Genomic DNA, 19744 nt, shown 5'->3' with positions numbered 1-19744 from the left:
ACAAATCGTACTTCCATCACCACATGAATGCCAAATGCACCAATAAGCTGTAATGTGTGATTGGCTCACCTGTATGTATTCCTTGTTGCTGTCCTCACCAGGCGTCCAGGCGTTGTCCTCATTGTTCAGACGGGCCTGACGGGGCTGCCAGCGACCATCATAAAACGAGGTGGAGGCCGAAATCTGATCATCAGAGATCTTACTAGACTCCATTCCAAATGCATTGCTACAGTGAAACGCTGAATGAGAGAGAGAGATATTAAGACAAACTAAAACTTCTAATAATCTTCTACTAAAGTTTTTCTTTATTTGTTTATATATATATATATATATATATATATATATATATATATATATATATATATATATATATATATATATATATATATATATATAGACTATTAATAATGACTTTTAAAATGATTCACTTTAACTTTCTTAATAAATCAATACAAGACACTATTTATACTTTCTAAATTTCACTCTGAAATGTCACATTGTGGGAGTTTAAATGTGCTGTGAATGCCATTTCATGTCATTTATATATATATTTTTAAATCTCACATTTCTGAGTGATTGCAAGTTTATATATTACAATTCAGAACTGCAAGTTATAAAAATGGACTTGTTATTTATAAACTTGCAATTCATTATTTGAATTATTTGAGCTTGACATTTTTTCTCACAACTGCAAGTTTATTTATTGCAATCCTGACCTTATGACTCGTAATTGCGAGTTTATATCTCACAATTCTGAGTTATACAATTGGAATACCAAGACATATACTCTCGTTTATGAGAAAAAATATCAGAATTGTGAATAACACACTCAGAATTAAGAGACAAAAACATGCAATTCAGACTTTTTTCTCACAATTGCCATAAGTTGTAATGTAATGTAACTAAGTTGGGCTGGTGAGGATGCTCAAACAACGAGCAATGTTTTGCATCATCGTGTTTACTTATAGTTGCTGAAAAAGGCAACTGACATGGTCAGAAAGTGATACACTTTACCTTTAAATAAAACAAACCAAGAAAAATAAATTATACTTACTGTCACTAACTTCCTTGTGAGTCATGTTATAGCGGGCAGAGAAACCATCTTTGGCCACAGCCATGTCAGTGTGGAAGGAAAGCGACAGAAGACCCGTGGAAGATTGTATCTCTGGAGGAATCTTCGTTCCACAGTATCTTCCAATCAGGGGTCCCACTGAACACATGAAAATGTTGGAAAGGGGAAAATGAGCTGATCCCAGATCAGTTAGAGCGTTTAGAGTCGTTTCTCAGTGTTAAGTGGATCTGCTGAGGCATCGCGTGCCTCAAATTCCCCCAGCTCCATGGATTACGAGCTTTCCTCACGGTATTCCTCTGATTTCTCTCCTACTTATCCCTGATTTACTGTCCCTTCCCCTTGCTCCTATGATCCCTGGATGTCAGCACAACAAGAGCTGAGTTTGATCCCAGATTGATAGCGTGTGAGATGGGAAGTGTATACATTTGGGTTACTGTGTAAGTAAGCTACCTTCTAAACACTATCCATGTTACTTGATAAAAGATATGAAGGAAGGAAGGAATTTTTTGTAAAAGGAATATCTTTAAGAAATCACAAAATACCATTCAAAAGTCTGTGGTGACGGGTCGGTAAGATGATTTTGAAAGTCTATTATGCTCACCAAGACTGAATTGATCAAAAATACGGTACTTGCTGCTCAATAAATATTTCTTATTATTATCAATGTTGAATACAGTTTGCACAGTACAATAATGATAGAATGATTGATAGGTGATAGAACGATAGATAGATGATAGAATGACAGATAGATGATAAAAAGAGCAAAATATATCTAGAATATAGAATGATAGATAGAACGACAAATAGATGATGGATAGAACTATAGATAGATGATAGATAGAACAAAATATAGATGAAAGATAGAACTATAGCTTGATGATAGATAGATAAAACAATGCATGGATGGATGTATGGATGTATGGATTGATGTATGGATGGATGGATGGATGGATGGATGGATGGATGGATGGATGGATGGATGGATGGATGGATGGATGGATGGATGGATGGATGGATGGATGGATGGATGGATGGATGGATGGATGGACGGACAGGTAGATAGACAGATAGATAGATAGATAGATAGATAGATAGATAGATAGATAGATAGATAGATAGATAGATAGATAGATAGATAGATAGATAGATAGATAGATAGATAGATAGATAGATAGATAGATAGATAGATAGATAGATAGATAGATAGATAGATAGATAGATAGATAGATAGATACTAACCTTGTGGTAGACCGTCCCAAACATCCAGCCAATCGTACTTGCACTCTCCTTCCCCCATCAGCAAAGGGTCATTTTCCAGGTCAAAGGTCTGGAAGGTGAGCGTGACCTCCGTCTGAGGAGGAGCGATGATGATGAAGGAGCACTCCAAATTGTGAGGGTACTTGTCAGGGAAACCGGGAGAGTCAATCACTCCAGTTGGAGCACTGAAATTACGGAAACAGTGCTCGGCTCCTGAGCAACACAAAAGAGAAACATAGACTCAGATAACTCTGACGGACAGACGTTCATTATTGCTTCTTACTACATTTATCTTTAATAACCCTATGGCCAGCAGCCATATCACCCTGTAGCCCAAGACTGGTTTCCCACTGAAGCTAAGCAGGGCTGAGCCTGGTCAGTACCTGGATGGGAGACCAACTGGGAAAACCAGGTAGCTGCTGGTAGAGGTGTTAGTGAGCTCACCCTGTGGTCTGTGTGGGTCCTAACACCCCAGTATAGTGATGGGGACATTATACTGCAAAGACCACCGTCTTTCGGATGAGACGTTAAACCGAGGTCCTGACTCTCAGTGGTCATTAAAAATCCCAGGATGTCTTTCGGAAAAAGATTAGGGATGTAACCCCGGCATCCTGGCCAAATTTGCCCATTGGCCCCTGTCCATCATGGCCTCCTAATAATCCCCATATCCTGATTGGCTTCATCACTCGGTCTCCTCTCCACCAATCAGCTGGTGTGTGGTAAGCGTTCTGGCGCAATATGGCTGCCGTCGCATCATCCAGGTGGATGCTGCACATTGGTGGTGGTTGAGGAGATTCCCCCCCTTCTATGTAAAGCGATTTGAGTGCCTTGAAAAGCGCTATATAAATTGAACGCTTTATTATTATTATCATTTAACTCAGAATCAAGGAACATAATATTGTAAATTCAAAAGAAACATTTGCTGTAAATGGTCAATGAGACACATTACACAAAGTAGGAGGTTCCTCAACCTCTTGAAACCTTTGGGGATATTTCGGTGAACGCTTCTGCTCTAGTACAGCGGTGTGATATTGTGCTGTTCAGTGCATGTGTTCACCAGACACACTCGAGCGAGAGAATGTCATAAAATGAAAGCATGGTTACTGATTCCTGGCCTCAGAGAGCTCCCGCACACCCCTCTTCCCCTCTAATTCACATTTCAAACTGCTGTTCAACCTCTTCACTCCCCTGTTTGCGATGCCACCGCGTTTGGCACGCCATCTGAATGCAGAGCAGAAGAGAGACGGCGAAAACAAGCGTAAATATGAGGAAGAGGGGAGCGAGAGAGACAGAAAGAGATTACACCAAACAAACAAGACTAAGTGGGTGGCAGATGACAGACGTAGTTTGTAAAGTATACAGATTATTCACGCTGCTCACCTTGAGCAAATGTGCGGCCCAGCAAGCCTTGCACTCAAATGTGGAAGAGACTAACCTATATAAGGTGCTGAGTTGCTAACAGTGTCACTGGATCAAAGATCAGTGGAGAATGGAGCGGGATATTATAGAAATTGCCACTTATGGTGTTCCCTGATGTTATGTTCAGTGTAAGAATTAATTATTTTATTAAGGGGCAATATTTGCCTTCTGGAACTGTTTTTCTGGGCAGTTGTACTTTTATGTCTTAATTTAATTTCTAAACGAATAAAAACGCAGAGCATGCCATCCATAAATTGCATAGTAAATGTTTTCCCTATTGGTAGATCTAGAAAATAAATCCATAAGTTATGACAATATATGTTTTTATATTGCTTTAACTCCTCAAAATAAGTTTTAAGTCAATTTAATGTAATTTAAGTTGAAATGACTTAAACATCCAAGTTGATTGTACATACAGTTTTTATGTTTTTAACTAAATAAGTTAAAAAAAAGTTTTATTTATTTAGTCCTGTCCTGAATTAGACATTTTACATAAAATTTGTTTACTAAGTCCACAAGATAACAAAATAATAGCTGAATTTATTCAAATTTCCCCATTCAAAAGTTTATGACCAACTAATTGTTAATACTGTGTCTTTCCCTGCATTGTAAAAAAAATATTTAGAAAAAAAGTTACCTGGTTGCCTTAAAGTTTTGAGTTCATTGAAATTAAAATTTTGAGTTAATAGAATGATTTTTTTTTTTTTTGAGTTTCGACAACCTTTTTTTAAAATATTATTAAAAGATTTTGTAAGCATATTGGGTGTGTTTTATTTCTGATGACGCAGTGAAACATGCCAAATAGTGCTATTTTCATGATTTATCAATTTTTTTATGTGGTTCAGATACAATAATATTTTGAGTTTCCATTTATTAAACAAATTTCCTTCATTGTATCAACTCAAATTTTTAATTTCAGTAAACTCAAAATTTTAAGGCAACCAGGTTACTCACTTTTTTAAGTTAAACCAACAAAAACCAACACATTTTTTTTACAGTGTGGCTGTTTTTGTGATGGTTGTTCATGATTCCAGTTAAACTGCCCAACATTCTTCAGAAAAATCCACCAGGTCCTGCAAAATCTTCCATTTTCCAGCATCTTTTGCATATTTGAACCCTTTCCAGCAGTGACTGTATGATTTTGAGATCCATCTTTTTACACTGAGGACAACTGAGGGACTCAAACACAACTATTAAAAAAGCTTCAAACATCCATGGATGCTCCAGAAGGAAACACAATGAATTGAGGGATTAAGGGTGGAAACTAAAATGGTAAAAATGTCCTACAGATTTGGAATTACATGAGGAGGACATCGCTTTTTGAGTAAATGATGACAGAATTGTCATTTGATGGTGAACTGTCCCTTTAAGGAGCTCTGAGACTGGCTCCTCGTGTCTGGCACAGCCACTACAATCAGATTGTTCTCAGTAAAACCATGTGCAAATTACTTGTGGTCTCCCGTGTTTGTTTCTCGCACCAGTGACACCATCTAACCAACGGGTTTCCTCCACTGCAATGTTCCTTGTGGTAAACAGCCTGTGTGGAGGGGAGCAAATTACCCAGAATTCTATAAAAAGAAGAGACAGGTCTTATAGGTACTTGTGGTGGCTGTCAAGAGGTCAGTGTCTTGACATGTCTAATGAGGAGCAGTGGACCTATGCGACTGCAGGCCAAATGAACAGCAGGTCCCAGTATGTTTGTGACACTCAACACACACATGAATGACGGCTGGTACCGCGGTAAATGTATGTGTTGGGTGCACATGCTTACTTGAGCATAGACAAAAACCCTGGGAAGCCACACAAGCAGAAGGAAAGAAAGCAAAAATGAGATGAGATGTAGGGTAACACACACACACACAAACACACACACAAGCCTCCCTGCGTTTCAAACGCTTCCTTCGCTCTGACGCTCTCCCACACACAGTGATGGAAATATCACTGCTGCAGCTTGTGTGGAGGACGGCAACACCAAGCCTCCATATTACACAAAGAAAGGAACCTATCAATATTCGCAGAAAAGTATCTTAAACAGCAAACGATGAAAAGAAGAGCATATGGGAGAATGGGATAAGATGAGTCACATTTTGTCCTCTAGGCCAGGTGAATTAAAAATGAAATGGGCTTTAAAATGGCTAGAGACCATCTAGAGATTAGGGTGAATGATTCTGATATATAATAAAACATCTAATTCAATTTAAGAAGGGTACATGAGACATATGTAACCCCTTCTGTTCGGACCGGGATTCGAACCCGAGTCCCGGCATGAGAGTTGGATGCTCTAACAAGAAGGCTAAAGGCTGCAACCCCTAGAGTCAGCCGCTAGAGCATCTCTTGAGGTCAGAGGAGTGAGGATTACTCGCACAGCAACTACTAGCTGGCCTCTGTTACAAATACATGAAATTCCAATCCACAATCGCTAAACTCACGTCTCACTTCTTCTGCAGCATCTCACATATGACACGGCAATCTAAAATTGAGGAAAAAGCATTTTGATCCATGGAGGCTCTACCTCACATCTTACAGGACCTAAAGAATCCGCTGCTAACATCTTGGTGCCAGATACCACAGCACACCTTTGGGGGTCTAGTGGAGTCCATGCCTCGACGGGCCAGGGCTGTTATGGCAGCAAAAGTGGGACTAACAGCTCAAAAATGTATATATATAGCACTTGTCAAGATATTTTGTACTATTTTCTTGATATGGGGGTGGCGCAATTTACCCTACTTTTCCAGATACATTCAAATGTTTTTGAACAGTTTGTACACAGAATATTGAAATCATGCAGTACTAATGGTAGCATATAATAAAAGCACATAACCACCACAGTATTTATATATTTTCATTTATATGACAGTAGAGAGACAGAAACACTGAAGGAGGACAAGCATAAGGAGAAGTGGGACATGACACCATGAAACCATGGCTTTTGGTGAGCGTTTGTGTCTGTGTTTGTTCTAAATAAAGTCACATAGTGGGTCTGGATGCATTAGCAGTGGGTCGCCCGGTCAAAGTCCACATCTATTACTCTACTTGGCCGGCTTCCCCACACACTCAAACCCTTCCATGCATACCACCACTGCATGACTGCATTGTGTGCGTGTAAAACGCAGTCACAGGGAGCATGCATGCATGAGCGCCCACCCTTACTGCTTATTAGTTCATGCTTATGAACACACCAAAAACAGTCTCTTCCTCCTCCTCAGGACATGCCTCCTGCTGCGGTGCAGTGTCTGCGGCCCGCCTGTCACTACAGTTGACCGTACGGTAATGAAGGAGGCGTGGCGACGAAAGGGTTAGTTGCCAGGCAGAAAGTCGGGTGGCGTGCAAGGGTTTCCCCCTCTGCTGTCTGTCGCTCGCTCAACTCCTTCTATCTGACCTCTCATGGGACGACAGTGTCTGTGTTCACTCACCGCATTATTCACTCATTTTCACCAGTCGCTTGAGATCACCTTGATGTCAGTGAATCTCTGACGTCTCTGCTCTCTGTGTTTCATCCATCCCAGGATTTCCGGGACGTGCAACAATAAAAATATCACGCGCCTATCCGTTAAATTGAACGAATAAATGGAAAATTATCATTCTGCCATGTCGAGCGAGCAGAAAATAACAAATGGAACATTTTCCCAGAAGATTGGTTATGGTTTATTATGGTTTGCCTTAGAGTTCTGTAAGATTAAACAGATTTATTATTAGATTATCTGTGCTTACAATTGAAAAGCACTACACAGGGACTCTTATTAAGCTAATTTAAGTCTTAAATCTGCTTTTGGGATCTACGTTAGAGAAAGAAGAAGAATAGAGAACAGCACTTGAGTCAGTAGAGAACATGTCAAACATAGTTGAACATGACGATTTACAGCTGCTACCAGGCATAGGATACACTAAATACTATGTAGATTATAATACACAAGTTTTTAAAAGTTTGGGTTTTTAAATGATTTCGATACATTAGTTTAATAAAAAATTCAGGAAAAAATGTAATATTATTACTAATGGTAATAACAATAATTAACCTTTTAATTAACTTATATAAATCTAACTTGAACTCTGTTTATGTCTCCCAGGGGGCACTTAGTGTTTTTTTATTTATTTATTACAGTATAAAATAACAGTTCCCTTTCAGTCGGTCACGTTCGACGTAAGTCTCCGTTCCCTCCTTCAGGGAACGAGGGTTACCATACATAACCGAGACATTTTCTATTTTTCTATATTTCTATATTTTAAAATGTATTCCTGTGATATAAAGCTAAATTTTCAGCTTGATTATTCCAGTCTTCAGTGTCACATGATCCTTCAGAATCATTCTTATATTAGGATTTGCTGCTCAAGAAACGTCTTATTATCACTGCTGAAAACAGTTGTGCTGCTTAATATTTTAGTGTAAACTGTGATAAATGTATCTTTGATGAATGGAAAGTTCAGCAATTATTTAAAATAGAAATCTTTTGTAACATAACAAATGTCTTTACTGTCACTTTTGATTAATTTAATATATCCTATGTATCTAGTATATAGTGTAGATGTAGTGTGCAGAAGTACATTTTTTAAATAGCATCATAAAGTTATTATTAAATAAAAAGTTAAAATTGTGACATGTCGTAATCAGTTTTAAAAAGTCAAAACTATTAGATGAAAAGTTGAAAATTTGACTTTGGCCATTCAAAGTCTTTAGGTTATCTAGTTTATTTTCTTCGGGGTTGGTTTATAAGTAAATGTGTTGCATTTCTGAGATCTCTTCTGACTGGCGGCTTTTGCTTAAAAGAAAAATCTAAGAAGACATCCATCTATTTGCTCTCCATTTCATGCCAACGCTATCTAGGAGAAAGCAGGTTTGGTCGCTTTAAAATGAGGTAGTTAGAGCTGAAGGCTTTACATGTGGCGTTTTATAGGAGAAGAGGAAGCGAGACAGCGAGACAGACGGCACCTGATTGAAAGCAACTGTTAAAGTGGCAGTAAATTCCACTGGGCGACCAGGATAGCCTCCAGACCGCTCCTCCAGCTCAGGTTGGGGGGGCGACACTGATGTTACCCAGATCGACAGAGGCCTATGGCCCTGATCGCTTCTTCTAGTGCTTTCTTTTGAGTGTGCACTCAGAAGATGGCAGCGGTGGTGGGCCCGAAGGCTGCTCAGCGGGAAGTCTTCCGCAGTAACCGTAGCAACAGCGTCAGAGTCATGTGACTGGGGCAGGAGGGGTTGTTGTGCTGCACATGCCACTGGGGGTAACAATCTGGCCTGACTAAACTGGGGCAAAGAAATGGGGCAGCAGCGGGGACCGGGATCGAGGAATACATGACCGTGGGAGATAACGGGTCAAAGGTTAAAACAACTTTGCAAGATTCAAACTTGCAATGTACAATATGAGCTTAAAGGGATAGTTCCCCCCAAAATGAAAATGTGATGTTTATCTGCTTACCTCCAGTGCATCCAAGATGTAGGTGCGTTTGTTTCTTCAGTAGAACACAAATAAGGATTTTTAACTCCAACCGTTGCTTGTATTAGAATTCCCATTGACATGCATTATACCAGCAATCTTAAAAAAAATCTTAATTTGTGTTCTACTGAAGAAACAAACACACCTACATCTTGGATGCCCTATGGGGGTAAGCAGATAAACATCACAATTTCATTTTTGGGGGAACTATCCCTTTAAATTGATTTACACAGAGAAAAAGGGTGTACACTTTTAGGAGTACAACAGCTTGTCACTGGAGCAGTACCTTTTTTACTCCTAAAAGGTGCATATTAGTACAAATGCTTACCTTAAAGGTGCACTATGTAGTATTTTTGCAGTAAAATATCCAAAAAAACTAGGCCAGTGTTATATATTTTGTTCAGTTGAGTACTTACAATATCCCAAATGTTTCCAACTATTTGTAAATTGTGAGAAAATTGCTTTTTTAACTAAGGACCGGGACGTTTCAGCATAGCGTTTGAGGGAGTCGCCTGTCAATCGCGTCATATCTGCGCTACCCTCGGTTTTATTCTGCAGAAACGCTTTACTCTTAGCAGTGTGAACATGTCACAGCAGCGCCGAGCGAAAGCACAGAGGAACGTCATAACATAATTTTAAACACGTTTAAATGTATCTAATATGATAAACAGAGCTGCTTTACCTTATAATCATGACCGGAAAAAGCGGAAGTGCGATCGCCCGGCGACTGTGTCCCGTCATAATAAAAGTCCCAGTGCTCGCAAGCCGTGTGTTTGTATAACAATCGCTCCAGCGGCCGTGCTCAGCTCCACAACACTCAGTCCTGCTCTGCTTCATACTACAGTAACGTTAATAACCGCATCCATGAACATGATTTCTGCCCGAGTCCTATTTTCCACCGGCTGTGAGGTGAAGACCACATGTCCCAAGATACTGCACTCAAACTTTGCGTCATCAAACTACGCCTTTGTTTAAAATAGGCGCCCTCCAGTGGACGGAAATTTGCATAGTGCACCTTTAAGGCACAACCTTTTTGTGGTAAAAAAAAAAAAAAAACTCTAAGTGCATGATGACAGAAATGTTATAATTGCCCTTAGACGCAACAGTTGACTCGCCATCAGACAATGCTGTGAATGCATTCATATTAATGTGTCTGGAACATCACAAATGCTTGTTCCCACTTAATTCCCAGTCCGTTTATATATTCCCACCCGATCATCAGCTCTTTCCACACCCTCAAAAGGAGAAATATGTGTGTAAAGAAAAGAGAAGCCTGTAACAGCAAATTGCAATTGAGTTCAGAGAATTACAATGATACTAAAAGCGTGAATTAGCCAAAATATAAAATGAATGGGCATACAATGTGCAGGGCTTGCACTTCATTTTATAAATGACAGGCGAGACCGTTGAGATTCAGCAGTTACTGTCCATGACCAGGCAAAGCATGAGCTAATCCACTTTTCTAAGGTCTTGTCAGCACTGTTTAACTTTGAAGGTTTCATACATGTTGTTGCTCTAAGCCAAAATAGCAGTAAAAGGGCAAAAAAAACGATATCAAGGCCATAATGGCCCTAAGAGATTGTCTACATATAGCGTGAGTGCAGTTACCCAAAGGTCTGCCAGAGACCAGTGTGGGATATCTGCATGAACGTGAACGAGGGTTTGATGTTGTTGCTCCCAGTGCCGGATAAGAGAATATGCATTGGAGGAAAGTGTTCACCAGAGATCATTATCTCTGCGACGCCTCTCCATATAAACAGACATAAACGCTGAGACTCACCCACGCTAACACTTTCCCACAATTCCAGTGAATGGAGCAGTTTGTATAAAAAACAGGTTGTTAAAAGATGAGAGTTACTTTTTTTCTTCCTCATTTTTGGCACTCTTTATCTTTAAAAACCTGTAAAGTTGGATTTTCTCAACTACTCTGCCTCAAAACCTGGATTTTAACAGATAAACAGCCATTATTCTGTGGAGTACAAGAAAAGGGAACAGTCAGTCATTGCTTTTAGCATCAAAGATGCAAACATGAATATCTTACACATAAGACTAATGCTGCCTACTCCTGTCCTAGTCCCTATTGCATTTAAAAAAATATAATCAGGCTAATATTTAATAACATTTATATGCAATAATATTGATACATAATATCATATGAATCTACTTAATTAAAGTATAATTGATTAAATTCAATTATATATTTTCTATAACAACAATATATAACAACATTGATTAATTAATAATCCACACAATGTAATTATATATATATATATATATATATATATATATATATATATATATATATATATATATATATATATATATATATATATATATACATGTTTACAAACACAAAATGTAGCTTTAGAAAAAAAAAATCACTTTAATGGTCATGAGAGTGGTTAAATGATGACAGAATTATTTTGGGTGAACTACAAATTTGATGTTGTTTTTTATTAATATGGAAATATGAAATAATTGTTTTGATGAAACTAAACACTAACTAAGCTGTCTGTAGGTGGTGGCACATTTCTAAATGAGTAAGTCATTGAGTCATTCATTAATTTGATTCGTTAAAACGGCTGATTCCTTCAGAATAAAGTAAATGTCTCTATCTTTATGAATGAGCCATTGAATCATTTAATTCGCTCAAAATGCAGATTCATGAAACACCGCTGTGTTGCTCAAAGACGCACAACAGTTCTGCTCTAGCTTTATAGGTAATACGATATCGTTGGAAAAATTGAGCAAAAATCAACAGCCCTAAAATAGTGTTTTATTATATAAATATATTGATTATTCTGACATGACTTAAAGTCAACATAACACAAAAATGGCTAGTGATCAAAAAAAGCATTTGCAAGTCATAAATCTATCATCTTCACTCCATCGCTGTTACACCCACACACGGCTATATTAGCATCCCAAAAGAGAAAAAGCATATCATGCCTTTATTAAAAGATGTTCTTGGGCTGTCTCTGGTTAGTGTAAAATGAGATTGTGGGCTTATCACGTGAGTCATACTACTAGAGTTAGCAACTGTATCTGTGGTAACAGTACCTGAGGGCAATGGTGATGATTTCAGCAATTACTGAGGAGAGGTGAAGGCTTAGAGATAGAATAACTCTGCTGTTTTCCCCATCAGCCACGATGAAGCCACGGTGCTAATGTTACCAGGCTAATCATCGCTGTTGCAAAACAACATTAATCGCCAAGGCTCCCCTGAGTGTACGGCTAGAGCAGTACTCTTGAAGGAACGCTGTAGTGCTAGTTAATGGTGTTTGCCAAGACAAATATGACTATTACTATTGCTTATACTTAGATAAATCTAATCCCACTGACGTACATCAAATGCGAGACCTGAGCATTATCTACAGACCACAATCAGAGATTTTGACTTTAGCCTGTAAAAAAAACTTTTTCTGATGCCTAGTCAGTATACTTCTAGTTAGTACAGTAAATGGCTAATACAGATGGCTCCAAATGGCTCCAAAGTCCACACACAAATTGCCAGTGCACTCCAAACGAAATCCCCAAGGACGAGAGATCAGAGTCCAATTAAGAGGGCATTCCTGGCATGCTCACGAAGGGATGAAAAGAGTTAAGCGTAGCCCCTCCCCGCCTTTCCTCGAAACTGAGTTTATTTTCTTTTCTTCTCTCCCTTGATGTTTAATTGGTCTGGGAGCGTTTTGGAAACTTTGAGGGAACATTTAAGAATCGGTGTGTCTTGCAGCAGGACGGAGGAGCCGCGACCTTCTGAAACCGCGAGTTAAAGGTCGCAGGAGGTCATTCCGCTAACAAGATTTACAGGGTAACAAGAGCACCTCCAAAATCAACCTGAGCCACTCGTGACCCTCAAAAACCAGCCTGCTCCAATCAACCATCAATCAAGGGCAAGACCGAGTGAGACTTCACACATAAACACCAAAATCACTGAGCGATGAAAGAAAACAGCGAAAGGAAATGCGTTGCTTGTCTCCACATCTGGAGAGACAGTTACCAAAAACAAAAAAGTTTCTTAAAAAATATTGCTTCGTTGAAAGATGAACTGATTCATTTATTTTTTTGAAATGCAGAATCCAAACATTTGCAGAATTCTTGTCAACAGGACCCTCACAACACATCTACAGCAGACACAACTAACACTGAAAGTGTGAAAGCTGCATTTCAACACAGAATATTTTCAAATGAGCTGTACGCTTCATGCTAAACTTCAAAAATAGCACAATTAAGGGGAAAACATGTATTTGTATACAAAATGTACTTCAAATAGGTGTTAAATAGGTGTAGACTTTTAACACAAAAAGAATACTTTTATAAAAAAGAATACAATTTTTTTAAATTAAAGCCCCTTTCACACTGTGATTCCAGCAAATACACGGATAATGCGACCCGGCATTTCTTCCCGGGCCGCTAGATTTGGTCCATTCACACTGCCAACGAAATACCGTAATATGTGCTCTTTCACCGACAACCCGGAACGGTCACGGATCGAGTTGACACGTGACATCCTGATGTGACGTATAATGGCGAGCGATCACAGCTTTAGCACGGATAGTAAGGAGCTCCGTGTCTCGACTTGTGTCCAGTTTGCGCACATTTCTGCTTGTTTAATTTTAGTTTCTTTTGTATACGAACACTCTCTGCGTTTAAAACACAGACTAGCTCTTCTGGCACTGCAGGGTTGTATTATTGAAAAAAACAAGCTCAAGGAGTCCCACGATAACTATGTACACGTTGCAGCATTAGTTTTGGCTTTTGTTCACACAGCGCTCGTCCCGGATCGAACCCCGCAATGTTACTAGGTCCCCGACCCGGGTTCAATTCGGTAATCAAGTCCGGGACGGTTGCTTTTACACAGAAGGCGACCCAGCAATGTTCCGGGAATATTGCGGGTCCGACGTGCAGTGTGAAAGGGGCTTAAGTAAGAATAACAATAAAATCCATACATTTAAAAATACTGTTAATAGTATATACAGTGCTGCTTGAAAGTTTGTGAACCCCGTTGCAGAATATTTGAAAATGTGAATATTTTAAAAATAAAATAAAATGGATCATACAAAATGTTATTTTGTCATGTTCTTCAGAAAAGTCTTCCATTGTCTTGAAAATCCTTCATTTTTCCAGCATCTTTTGCATATTTGAACCCTTTCAGATCCATATTTTCACACTGAGTTCAAATATGGAAAAGCTGGAAACCTGAAAAAATTAGCAGGACCTAGAGGATTTTTCTGGAAAAATGTTGGGACCCACTTTATATCAGGTGGCCTTAACTACTATGTATTAACATTTTAATTCATAATTTGATACAATGCACTTATTGTGTACATACATGTTTTTACATTGTACTTGCATTTTAAAAATTCCCCGCATGTAATTACGTCTGTAATTAATTTCTGTAGTTACATTTGTAATTCTACAGTTGGCACTTCCCTTACACCTAACCTTACCCTTAAACTCTGGTGTGGACCCACACCACCACACCTGTCCCTAACTCTACCCGTATCCCACCTCAATATCAGCAAAGGGGTTTTGCAATACAATTTGAACACAGTAAGTGAATTGTACTTATTTTTGATGTAAGTATAAGGCCACCTTATATAAAGTGGTGCCAAATGGGACTTTTCAGATTAACTGCTCAGGAACTCATGAGCAATAATCACAAAACAAAAAAAACACAATCGAGGATCATCCAGGGAATGACACATAGTAAAGATTCAGCGGGTCATTTTTATAAATTCAGCTATTTTTTTGTCTTGTGGACTATTATGGAAACATATTTTATGTAAATATCTTATTCAGGAAAGCATTAAATAAAACATTTATTTCATGAGCTCTCTTATTTTGTTCAAATGAGTCGCAGTTTCACAAATTCAGCAAGGGGTGTGCAAACTTAACATATATTAAATATCTGAGCACCTATGAAAGGAATTATAGGATGGGAATGCTTGAGTTGTTCGTTGTCAGGAAAAGAACATTTTCCTTGGAAAAATGTGTTCCTCGAATTATCTGCTTCCTTAACCACACGGGAGCAGCGGGATTGAGCTCACTCACCAGTCTTGTAGATCTCGTAGCGCAGGGAGAATCCAGCACCCTGGTGCGCATAATCAGACACAAACTTGATGTGGATGACGGGACCAGAGGAAATGATGGCAGGAGGAGCGATGTTACTGCAGTGCTTTCCCAGCAGGTCCGCGGACTCAGAATTCCCATCTCGGATCTCAATGAAGTCATACCTAAAAGCAAAAAAAACAGATTTGGTAGTTTAGCATCCTTAACATCCTTAACATTGGTAGTTTAGCATCCTTAACATAGTTTAGCATCCATAACAACAAAATGCCTGCATTCAAAACACACAAATCTCAATATGAACTGAAATATTTCTTTCAAGACCAAATGATCTGAGCTGCTGTCCACGTTTACTTTATAGCTGTGTACTTTTATAATGTGTCAACTCAACAACTGTTTCATTTTATTTATCCTAATGAAAAATGTCCTATTTATCCTAATATAAAGTCAAAAATTAGATAAAGTTGATATTTAAGCATAACTGAGATCTCCATTATAAAGCCTCCTAAGGAATAAAAGAGCAATACAATGTTCCTCTGGGAAGGACAAACATAAAAAAACCCAAGGAAGTGCAATGCAATATCTTCTGCAGCAATGAGTAACTGTGAAGGAATTGCTAGGAGTTGTTTTAATTTGAGCTGGGGTGACCTTTGACCCTCAGTGGACTGCTGCCTTATCACAACAAACACACATTTTTTCATGTCACTTCAGAGACAGACTGAAGGAGCTGAGACAATGACCACCTGTCCAGCCAAAATAATCCCTTAATGTGTGTTGCCCTCTTCTGCCAAAACACTTCACGCACAATGTCTAAATGAGGGAAAAGACTCCCAAAAATCCAGCCGGCTGTCTGCATGAGAGCTTCCTTATAATAAATCTGGCCATAGAGAGGCATGAGTCAGGCTTCTTCTCACACCTCAGGAATGCTTGCCCCATTTAACCCCTAAACAAGAACAAGATCCCCGTAAACACACGCCATCATTCCCAAACTAACTGCTTCTAAACGCAACATGCCAAACAGACTTCCCTTATACTGAGAGAATAAATCTTTAAAATTGACTTTGTATGTAGGAGGCCTAAAATTTCTGTATGTTTAGTTATAACTTAGTGTTACACTCCCAAAAACAAGGCTGCAATTGAATCCTGATCAAAAAAATAAAAATAAAATCTAATAAATCATTCAGTCCACCTGATTCACAGTGTCTGAAGAACTGCAGTGAAGGGAATTACTTTGTTTAAGGGTAAATCTGCCAGATGGAAACAGTTAACAATAATGAGAATTATTAATATATTTATATGGCATTTAGGCCATTAACAAAAACATATTTTTGTTGTTATCTTGTTTTGTAGTGTAAGCACCAATATTGGTCTAATAACTGCATAACTGCTGGCTCCATGTCACTCAGGGTGTGTGTGTGTGTGTGTGTGTGTGTGTGTGTGTGTGTGTGTGTGTGTGTGTGTGTGTGTGTGTGTGTGTGTGTGTGTGTGTGTGTGCGTGTGTGCGTGTGTGCGTGTGTGCGTGTGTGCGTGTGTGCGTGTGTGCGTGTGTGCGCGTGTGTGTGTTTATTAATATGATTTATGAGGATACAGATTTGTATAATGACATGGGTATTACAGTGGTATTACAACTTAAATGTGCTTTGTGAGGACATTTCCTGAGTCCACGTACTGGAAGTAAAATGGCTAAAACAAACTACACAATTTTTTTATAAAAAATTTAAACATGCATAACATTTTCTGTGATGGACAGATTTAGGGGTAGGATTAGTGTAAGGGGATAGAAGAAGATACAGCTTGTACAGTATAAAAACCATTACAACTATGGAATGTCCTCATAATGAGAAGTGCACCAGTGTGTGTGTGTGTGTGTGTGTGTGTGTGTGTGTGTGTGTGTGTGTGTGTGTGTGTGTGTGTGTGTGTGTGTGTGTGTGTGTGTGTGTGTGTGTGTGTGTGTGTGTGTGTGTGTAAACCTGACACGGCCCCGGGCCCCTCAGTATGACATAAAGAGGCAGGTGCCTCTGACTTTTCATTGCTCTGGACCCCCCTGGCCGACCGCACACTTGGAGACTTCAGGTACAGCGGAGTATATTTAGACCCAAGATGTCTCAACAACATACACATTAAGAAGCACACGTATACAGTATATATGTACAGTATCTAAATGCATAAGAAATGCACAAGATTGTTAGCCTGGGAAAACCCAGACAAATTCCGGCAAATTTAGATTTGCTCTGTAAATAGTCTGGTAAAGAGCTCATTCAAGCACGTTTCTAATCCGTCGAAATCGCAGCACCAATCAGAAACGTTGGTGCGGGCTTTACACAAAGATGGATGCTTCCGTGGAACATCACTTGTTCGAATCAGCTATCGTGTCTGTTTTAAGTGATTTCAATTTTCAGTTTTCGTTAAAAGCAGAGCAAAGAACAACACTCGGCTGTTGTTTAAGGGATGGCAGAGTTTTGAATCAGTGCATTGAATATGAACTGAACACAATGCTTATTGTGAATATTTAATACATCACCTAGCCTCTCCTCTGACAACTTTTGGGAACATGCTTTCTAAAGTACAGCTACGTACGGTGAGGAAAGCCACACACACATGCACACACACACACACACAAACCCTCGCCTCAAACACTAGACGATGTGGGATGAAGGCTTGTAAACTGTGTGCAAAGGTAATTAGGTTGTAATTGATTTTGTAGGGGCTCTTGGCTCCTGGATTAGCAGTGACAAGTGAGTGTGTCAAATGTGGATATTGACCATCTCTAGACGCCTCCACTTGGCTCTGGTGCATTTCAAGACACGCTTGAGAGTGGAAACAAACCAGGATGCCCATTGATCAACAAAAGTCCCTGGATCACTTATTTACCACACAAAAATTATGCATCAAATCAAGTGTATATATCAATTTCACAGCAATTGTGACTGAACGCAAGAAGCTTTTTCTCATTATCACAGTTTTATAACATTTTTTTATAGGCATACAGCTCAAATTGTTTACCACTGTGCAATAGAGTTGCAATTATGCATGCTAATTATGCACGATTCAATGGTTATTCAGGTGCTACAGGCGGCAATGAGAACTCCCCAGACAGTGGTATGTCTGTAAGTGTGCGCAGGGAAGAGAGGCTTGACACGAGGAGGGCAAAGGCCCTGTGTCCCTGTCTCATGTTCAGACATGTCTTCCTCTCCAATCTCACTTTCTGTCTCTTCTCCCCTCCAGCCTCTTCACTGCTAATTGCTTTTCACACCTACAGTGTTTTTCAAGCATTTTTTTCCAGGCCTGTAAAGTCCCTCGAGGTGTCCCTAGCTGCCCTAAAGAGTAGTTTGTCTGGAGAAATACACAGACAGACAGATACACAGGGGTACGGATGCTACTATCCTTGTTTGTCTTGTGCATATACAGTACTACAACGTGTTTGTTTCTTGTCTGTAATAAAAATTTTAAAAAAGAGATGTGCTTTGGTGACACTGGGCGTAACATAAGCCTGGACCCCATTAATCTCTGAACCTCCTGAAGCCAACCTACACAATAAACAACACTCCAGCATGCGTTTCTTAAATCATAAGACCCTCTGGCTTGGTAAACGTCACTGTCGGATTTAATATTTGGCTCAAGCGCGCATTGCACATAAAACATTTGTGAGTAATATTATGTATTATGGACACTAAAATGATAATATGTTCTTCTATGTACCTTATATTACCATAAAAGTAACTAATGGTATGCCATTGTGGTAAAAAAAGAAAAGAAAAAGGTATTCAGATGTTTGAACCTTTTTAAATAGGTGTGTTTGAGTCCCTCAGTTGTCTTATATTTTCAAAAAATAGCATGCATTTTGTGAGATCTCTCTTATTTGTTTAAATTATTCACATCCTGGGGTTAACATATAGTTTTTCTTGACACTGTAGATAGATAGAAATAGCAAGTAGTAAATTATGGTTCATGATCCTGGCTGATTCCTGTAAATGAAACATAAATGAAAAATAAAATCAAAGAGCTATTGTGATAGGCTGCGTGGCATATCTTTATTGTCCTATGAAGACGCCCTGTAGCTCAATCTTTCTCAAACTCAGCTCAGTGGCTTTCAGAATATAATTCAGTCTGACACACAATCACATTGGCTTTTCAATATCAAAAAGCACAATGGCCGCTCATTCAAATTCTGCCATGCTTTTAGACCAGCAGCCGCAGGACGTGCTCCGGGACGGCTCGTCAACTGGCCAAGACACTAAAATTGAAATTAAATAATGCTGAGAGTCTGCATGGAAAGCTGCACGCTTGCCCCCCAGGGGGGGTGGGGGTGGGGGGGCTGCCTAATAAGCTATAAGTGCCTGTGAAATATTAAATAGATGCCGGGGAGGGTTCCCAAGGGGGAGGGAGGGTTGCCATCTTCAATCCGGTCGGGAAACAAATAGCATGGCTGTCCGATACAGCGCTGACATTTACAGATGACTGGGGTAGACCGCAGGAGCCTGAGGCTTTCATA

General features: G+C 39.3%; 1 protein-coding gene and 1 pseudogene across 2 annotated transcripts in view; one reads left to right on the top strand and one right to left on the bottom strand.

Annotated features, from left to right (window-relative positions):
- nrp2a (neuropilin 2a) overlaps positions 1 to 19744 on the bottom strand; it is a 94657-nt gene that overhangs the window by 57243 nt on the left and 17670 nt on the right. For both annotated transcript variants that reach the window (XM_067442203.1, XM_067442204.1), the window contains exons 3-6: positions 15238 to 15419; positions 2312 to 2542; positions 1055 to 1210; positions 70 to 239 (exon numbers count right to left, since the gene is read on the bottom strand). In XM_067442203.1, coding sequence (XP_067298304.1) covers positions 70 to 239; positions 1055 to 1210; positions 2312 to 2542; positions 15238 to 15419 — 739 coding nt within the window. The remainder of the gene's footprint in view (positions 1 to 69; positions 240 to 1054; positions 1211 to 2311; positions 2543 to 15237; positions 15420 to 19744) is intronic.
- LOC137074217 (5S ribosomal RNA) lies at positions 2638 to 2754 on the top strand (annotated as a pseudogene).

The sequence above is a fragment of the Pseudorasbora parva genome, chromosome 4, assembly GCF_024679245.1.
Source record: "Pseudorasbora parva isolate DD20220531a chromosome 4, ASM2467924v1, whole genome shotgun sequence".
NCBI classification, from domain to species: Eukaryota; Metazoa; Chordata; class Actinopteri; order Cypriniformes; family Gobionidae; genus Pseudorasbora; species Pseudorasbora parva.
The sequence above is the reverse complement of the archived record's forward strand: the minus strand, read 5'-3'. Positions and strand labels throughout refer to the sequence as shown.